At 41.0% G+C, this 7,990-nt stretch overlaps 3 protein-coding genes across 3 annotated transcripts in view; all 3 read left to right on the top strand.

The window, feature by feature from the left end:
* The window catches only part of LOC121927764 (protocadherin alpha-C1-like), a 91,832-nt gene that overhangs the window by 1,215 nt on the left and 82,627 nt on the right, over positions 1–7,990 (top strand). The window contains 1 exon segment of the mRNA XM_042461631.1: positions 1–1,311. Coding sequence (XP_042317565.1) covers positions 1–1,311 — 1,311 coding nt within the window.
* The window catches only part of LOC121927766 (protocadherin alpha-3-like), a 205,707-nt gene that overhangs the window by 153,659 nt on the left and 44,058 nt on the right, over positions 1–7,990 (top strand). The gene's annotated exons all lie outside the window — the stretch shown is intronic.
* Positions 1–7,990, top strand: part of LOC121927767 (protocadherin alpha-2-like) — a 76,113-nt gene that overhangs the window by 24,075 nt on the left and 44,048 nt on the right. The gene's annotated exons all lie outside the window — the stretch shown is intronic.

Below are 7,990 nucleotides of genomic sequence, written 5' to 3'. Positions count from 1 at the left end.
ATCTGCCAGATCCCCACCAACCTCCCCTTCCAGCTCAAGTCTTCCTTTGACAGCTATTACAGTGTGGTCACCAGCGGCCTTCTAGATCGGGAGCGGGTCAGCGAGTACAACATCACCGTCACTGCCTCGGATCTGGGCTCCCCTTCCATCGCCACCCAGAAGATGCTGCGGGTGGAGATCGCAGACGTGAATGATAATCCCCCCAAGTTCCTCAACCAGATGCGCGAAGTTTCCATCACCGAGAACAACCAGCCCGGGGTGTCCCTTTTCCACGTGTCTGCTTCTGACCCCGACCTCGGGGAGAATGGCCGGGTCTCGTATCTACTCAGGGATATAGACATCCAAGGCAGCTCCTTGTCCAGCTACTTGGCCATCGATGCCGAGAGCGGGGTTGTCTATGCAAAGGGCTCCTTTGACTTTGAGCAGCTTCAGAGCTTCCACTTCCAAGTGGAGGCCAAGGACAATGGCTCCCCGGCCCTGGCGACTGCCTTCATCGTGAGCATCAGCATCCAAGACCAGAATGATAATGCCCCTATCATTTTGTACCCGGGGGTGAAGAACAGCTCAGTGGCAGTGGAAATTGTGCCCCGCTTAGCGGATGCCGACTACTTGGTGACCAAGGTGGTGGCCCACGATCCAGACAGTGGGCAGAATGCCTGGCTTTCTTATCACCTCGTGCAGTCTTCCGACGCCAGCCTCTTTCGACTCTCTCCCAATGTTGGAGAGCTCAGGACTAGTCGCTCCATGAGGTCTAGTGACCCCATCAAGCACAAAGTGGTAGTCATGGTGAAGGACAGTGGGGAGCCACCCCTCTCCTCCTCTGTGACCCTGGGCATCCTGCTGGCCGATTCCCTCCCACAGGCGCTCCCAGACTTTGATGACAGCCTAGAAGCTCGAGGGCAGCAGCTGTCGAACTTGAACTTCTACTTGATCATTGGCCTGGCCTGCCTTTCTTTTGTCTTCCTTGGCTTTCTCATCTTCCTTCTAGCCATTCGTCTCTTCCACTGTAGGACTAGTCCATACCGCAGCTGTTGCTGCTGCCCCATGGATGATTATGAGAAGTACCGCTACAATGTGCGCATGCTCCCAAGCTCTCATTTTACGCCAGAGATGGTCGAGGTTGCGGGGATGGGGAAACTTACGCACACTTATTTGTATCGGGCCGCCCTGGGTGTTGGGCCTAGCAATAACAATCTGATGCCCAATGGAGACGCTGGCAACCTTGCTAAGGGGGCAGGATTATTACAAGTGCCAGCATCCTGCATTCAAGTACAGAAGGTGAAGAGTGACCACTTTAATGCCATTCTGGTGGTAAGCAGGGTTTTGTTTTTAAAAAAATACCTGTCTTGGTGATGGTGGGGAGGGCTATGGCAAAGCCTTGGATCTGGAGCAGAAGATTAAAGACATGGAAAAAAAAATGATGAGTGCATGCTATTACATGGTACACTGAATCTCTGCCTAGCGTCTCAAAAAATAAAAATAGAATAAAAGAAAAAAATAGGAAATATAACACGTTTGCCTCTGTTTTATCATAGTAGAATTCAGAGTCAGAGAAAGAAAGAAAGAAAGAATAATGTGTAATTAATTTTTAGATGGCTTTTTTGAAAGGAGATTAGCTAAATTCATGGAGGATAGGCTTGCCAACAGCTGTTAGTTGTGGCAGTTAATTGTGGATGCCATGTTGACAGGAATGCCATTTGCAGGACATAAAAAAAGTGAGATGGCTGTTGTGGTCATCCCCAGAGGCATGTAGTGGTACTGGATTTCATGTGCCCTTGTTCTGATCCAGCCCTTCCCATGTTCCTATCTTCTGTAGTTGAACAGTGAGGCCTTATCACTTTCACCTGCCCATTTGAGGGACATGAAGGCGCACCTTCTTGGTAGCTGCTTTAATTCACTACTTAGATTTAAATTGTTCTTCCATTTAATAGCTGAGCCTTTTTGCCCCCATTTATTAAATTATTATTTTTTTTAAAAAATGTTTCCAGAATTACAAAGACAGCAAAGAGAAAGACAAGATTTCAAAATTGTACCAAAATCACAGGTAATTTTAAGGCAAAAAGCATACAAAGCGCATATTGGATAACCAATTTTTAAATGACAGGAGGAAGTCATTTCACAGATTTGCATGGGAGCGAGGAACAAATATATTGTTTATATTATTAATGATTTATTCACTTAAAAATAAATAGCTGATTTGTGTCATAAGCTGTCTAAGCCATGCACTGGGAGAGGGGGGTTTATTCCATAAAATAAAAAATCGACAATGGGAATTATAAGGTCTTCTGTTACTCAGGTGGTGGGAAATTATATTTGATCAGTTAACAATTTTTGTTCATCATGGTTCTTTGCCACCTTAATTGAAAAATGCTGAATTCCTTGTCTCATTTTTTTTCTTTAAAAAATAGTAACATTGCACTATTTAGTCAATGTGAGTGAAGAGAATTGGTCATTATTTTAGCATTCAGAATGTTTGTATTTCAATTAAATTAGGGAGAAATTGGCTTACACCAAAAATGCACCCTACAGAAATGTTACCAGGGAGTGGGATGATGGGGAAGTCTGGGATATTTTTTCATTTAATGGAATTTTCTTGGTGAAATAATTGCTACTTTGAGGCTTGCATATGGCTATAAAATTTACTTCGAGTTATGCTTTACTTTTAGAATGGGAAGGGGGAAATAACTGCTCTAGGATGTGCAACTTTACACTTCCCTAGTGGACCACATGGGTGAATTTCTGGTGACCTGGAAGTGCCACCATGGATCCTATATAGGGAGAAAAGTGGGATGGAAATATAAGCAGTTCATGGCATTCTTTAAATAAAAGTCAGAGATCATTAGGGGAAATTAACAGCTACCAAAAAGGGTTATGATCCTATATGAATTGTGGGATGCAGTTTCCTCACCCCTGCTGTAGAATGAGGTTGAGCAAAAGGTAGTCTGGAGTCCATGGGTACAGTTTCTGGTAGACAGTGCTTGGTGGTTGTTGGGATTCATACAAAAATACTAGACTAGCTAGATCTCAGTCTGGTCTCACAAGATACATTTTAAAAAATATATATTCCTTTAAGCTTTGATTATCTGCACCAGGTATCACCCTAAGGAGGATGACACTACCACTCCCGAAACATCTGCCATTGGGCAGAGACAAGCTGTGGTGTTTGCCTGCATCCCTTTAAAATACTGGTGCTCAGCAGGAGAGATTATGTGTATGGGGTGATGATAAGTGGGAGGAGAAAGGAGAGGCCTCAGGGTTTTTTAAAGTTTAAATTTTGAATTAAAAAAATAAATTCTTTTAATATTTTCTTTAAAAACAGCACATTTTACCAAATGTTCACTTTAACCACATGAAACTATGTACATGTAATACATATGATATTGTAGCGTAAAGTTATACTTTTAATTTTGCTAGTTCATTATGTCACAACTATTGCACAACTATTCAGTGATATATGGGAGTTATGATTTATGAATAACGCTAGTAGAAAAAAACCTTTACTAAGGATTCTGTATGATGTGATATGGGAGGAAGTCAGTGGGTTACCACACTGGGTGATGCCAACCCTAGTGACACCATTGATCCTGAGCATATACATTTATTGTAGATATTTAATACAGATTATCAGATCACAGGAATTCTGATAAGCAAAAACAGTTATCTGGGATATAGTTCTGCACCAGTTTTCTCTTGGAAGCTGCCCCTCTTACTACTATTTGCCCCCTGAAAGTGTTCTTTACTACATACAATGGCATTAAAGTGTGCATAATTGCAGCTGTATCTGTTGGCTTCTATGTCAGTGGGATGGCTTTCAGTCTGAACTTTAAAGGAGCTATGCAGTGTTTTTTAAATCTGTTTGGGGATAATCATGTTGGATAGCTTGTTTTAAGCTCAAACTAAATATCAGAACAGTTTCATTACCCCTTTGACATAAAAGCCACCAGACACTGCACAAATGTCTACTCATCTTTTAAAAACCATTTTCCTGTAACCATTTCTCAAACCATGAGGCCCATCTCAGAAAAATATAGGGCCCTGCTTTGTGCTTGTCCTTTTTTTCTTTTTCTTTGTGGTCTTTTCTTTCTGTTGCGGGCCTTTTAGTTGCTTTGAAACCACACCAGGAATGTAAAATAAAGTCAGGGAGAATAGATAATAAAACATACAGTTGGTCCTCTGTGTTGGCAAGAGTTTGCATTGGGACCACCACCCCCCTGATACAAAAAACCACAGGACCTCAAGTCCCATTAGCATCAGTGGACACCAACATGCATGTGGTCATGTTGGTGTGCCTGTCCGCTTGCGCTGCTACTGATGACAATGGGGCAGGGCCATCTACAGATGCTCCAAACCATGGATGGCTAGCCCACTGGTATGGAGGGCCTACTGTGTCTTGTGCCCCCTTTTACCCTCAGATAGTGGGCGTTAGATGCATTAATGCCCGTGGTCTAAAGTGATGTTTGGATCATGCCCATTCCCAACACATAATTGTTGATGAAAATCATTCTGTGCAGCAAACTGTATCTACAGGGGCAAATATCAGTTAGCAGGGGGTAATTTTAAGAAAGGAAGTCTTAGCCCAATTCCAATTAAACATGCTTCAAACTGCATATTCTGGTACTTTTTCAGCATTAAGCAAGACTGTCTGCAGTATTAGGCATGGATGAATTGCAACAAGAAGCTTGATAATTAGAAGTAAGACAGACATCCAGTAGGTGTTGAAAAATATAGGACATAAGCATTTGAAGTATTAGAATGAAAAAGGAATCTTCTCCTGGTACATATGTTCAAAGGAGAAATAAAACAAAAAGATAGTTGGCCAAAATAATATAGTTATAATCTACAAAATATACATGTAAGATTGTGATAGCTTACTTCATTCTTCCTAAAATCTCCAAGGTTCCCCAGCATGTGCTAAATTCACAAAGGTAAAGTGAAACTAGTTTAGGATAACAAGCTGCATTTATTTGGTGTTTTAGGGCATGGAATGTACATCATCATACTATTTTATCATAATTCTTACAACAGTAGTAAAAGGTAGGTCAGTGTTACTGCAGAATGGGAGTGATGGTGATTATGCTTCTGGTAGAGAGTGACATCTAAAGAGATTTACATGGTTGGAAAGGAATTGAAGTCAGGGGTATTATCTGGTGTTCCTAATGTCTGGTCTCTTGGTCACAATGCTTACCAGATCAATCAACAGTTAGGCTCACACAGTTCACTATTCTAAAGAAATTTCTGGAGGTGGCATCCTTTCCTTACTCAAAAGGAAATGTGGTAACCCAATTCAGATCCTAGTATAGTAGATAGGAAGTGTTAACCTTTTGCCCCCTCTACAATTCCAACCTGGGACCCTGGTGACTACAATCTGAAGGTGTGTGCTTGTGTGTGTGTGTGTGTGTGTGTGTGTGGGGGAATCCAATGAAACAAATGGATGCTATTTGGCAATGTAAAATGTAGACCAAGGAGCCTTATGGTGATGAGATTCTGTTTTTATTGCCATGACCGCATCCTATGGAGTCTGGAGATTTGCAGTTTAGGAAGAGATGTCTACAATATTTAGCCAGACTATAAAGCCCAGGATTCCCTAGGATGCAGCTATTGCAATTAAACAGGAATCATAGTGTTATAATTGTGTATTGTAAAGGGGCACATGACTGAAACCTCAGTTAGGGAGAAAGGTTAAAGCTCCACTACTGTCTACAATGTGACATCCAGATGGGGTCCCTGCAGTTCTGAGGAAGGAAAGAAAGATGCAACAACTAGATATTTCTTTGAATTAATGTTTAATCCGACCCTCAGGTGTTCTTTTAAGTTAAGACCGCTAAACCCATGTGTGAGCATATATCCCAAAACCATGCAAGAAAAATCTTTTACAATTCTTATTTAGTCTTCCCTCTGAAAAACACTTGTGTCTCAAAAACAAATGATGGTCTTTGTTTTTAAAAATAACGTCATCTAGTAAAACAGATTCTAGTACACAAAAATTGCTATGATGAACTTGGCATTCTCTAAGGTGTGGCAAGATGTATTTGATCCATCAGCGTCAAAAATGTTGAGCAAGGAGATTAAAGTTATTCTGGTGCACATAAGAGAAGACAAGGTTTATGATGCACCATTTGTATGTGAGTTTACAAACCACTAGCAGTTCTTTTATGTAATTCTGAAATAAGGACTATTTGCAGCATTTGATGAGGTTTGGTGCTATGAAATGAAGGACATCAACACAATCAAAGCCACATTCAAAGTACTTCACACAATCTATTTCAGTGTACTTCACTACTACAGCCTCATAAAATTTGGTCAGAATTAATGCCCTCTTAGTACGAAGGTTAGTTGGGGTTGAGGCTGAAAAAATATCCCGCCCGATGAATTCACAGTTTAATCAAGTCTTGAATCAAGGATTTGCTGTCTACACACTTCTCCACCACACTGCATTTGTTACTTTTTAAATATAAAACATCGCTCACTATACATTCCTGAATAAATGTCAATTTAATTAAAGGTGGTGGTGATAATCTGATTAAGAGGTGAGAAGTCATTTTAATTTTGTTAGGATTAATCAAATATAAGAATTAAAGGCTGCATACAGATATTCAGTAGAGCACGTTACTGGTTTTTGGCTCTGGGAGGAGTTCTCCGCTTTCTTTCCTGTACCAATAGAAACTCTGTGCCGCTGGAATGAAAAGTGGCTGAAGCATTGGCTGGGTGTGTGTGGATTAACCGATCAACTGACCACTTATTTGCCCAATTACCTGACATGCTAATCTAATTAAAACAGAAGTGGGAAACCTGTGACACTTCAGATGTTATTGGACTCTTACCCTAGTGTGGCCAGCGGCCAGTCTTGCAACATCGGATGTGTGGCCAGTCTTGCAACATTGGATGTGCTGCATGTCTTTCAACCTTGTTTAGCAGTCTATTATTTTTTAAAATAACTTCTCTCAGCCTTTTGCATTTGGAAGAGTACAGTAGGTAGTTTCCTGGTTGATACAAGACATATTCCTCAGACAGGAAAAACATGTTCTTCCTGATTCTCATCATGATCTTGCCATAAGCCTTACACGCATCTCAACTGTATCATCATCATCATCACCATCATCATCTGATTTTTTTTAAAGCTCAGCATACTACTGTTAACTGAATAAATAAAATGCCATAACATCAAAATGTATGCATCTAAGGGCAGAGGCATAATTAAATAAAGTGCTTTCAAGGTCTATTGATTTAAATAGGATAGATTTAAGTATGTGTTTATCTTTGCCATTGAAATCAATGAGAATTGTGTTTACTGTTGGTTGGGTTGTGCAGTTTTCTTACTTGAGGGCAAAACTAGAGGTAATAAAACATATGGTTGTTGCCAGAAAAACCTAGCCTCAGGGTGAGTGCTCTCTCCCTCTCCATAACATATAGGTCAACTGGCCTTGTGTCCTCCTGATGTTAGTAACACTGATCATTACCCCTGTCTTTGTACTTACAAAGTATTCCTTGTTGCTGCTAGCCCATGAGAAAAGTAAAACTAAACATAGATTCATACCCTGCATTGAGAAGATAGAGCATAACTTTACACTTGTGGAATTAGGGGGTGGTTGCGCAGTATCACCTTGTTTGAGAATTATCATGTTGCACTACCAAATGTTCCACAAAAAAGGCACACACTTTTTCATGTTGACTGTGCAGCCATGCACACCTTACTGCTTCCACATCCTTGAACTGAATATGGCCGTTCTTCAAACATGTCCAGCTGCTTCCGTTGGGAAATGCATGGATGTATAATATACCACCAAGATTTTAGCCAGTATGCATGGAGTGCGGGAGACTCAGAACAGGGGTCTTTTTTTGGTGGGGGGGGGGGGGGAGCAGCAACAATGTGTTGTTGGGTATCTTGTGCCATAAATGTTCTCATAGTAGAAATTCTATCAGGGGCTTCAGGAGTGGCTGCAGTATTCAGATAGATTAAATATGCAACCATGTAGTGCTAGATGAATTATTG

Source organism: Sceloporus undulatus, chromosome 4 (genome assembly GCF_019175285.1).
Source record: "Sceloporus undulatus isolate JIND9_A2432 ecotype Alabama chromosome 4, SceUnd_v1.1, whole genome shotgun sequence".
In the NCBI taxonomy this organism is placed as follows: Eukaryota; Metazoa; Chordata; class Lepidosauria; order Squamata; family Phrynosomatidae; genus Sceloporus; species Sceloporus undulatus.
Note: the sequence above shows the minus strand (reverse complement) of the source record. Positions and strands in the feature narration are given on the sequence as shown.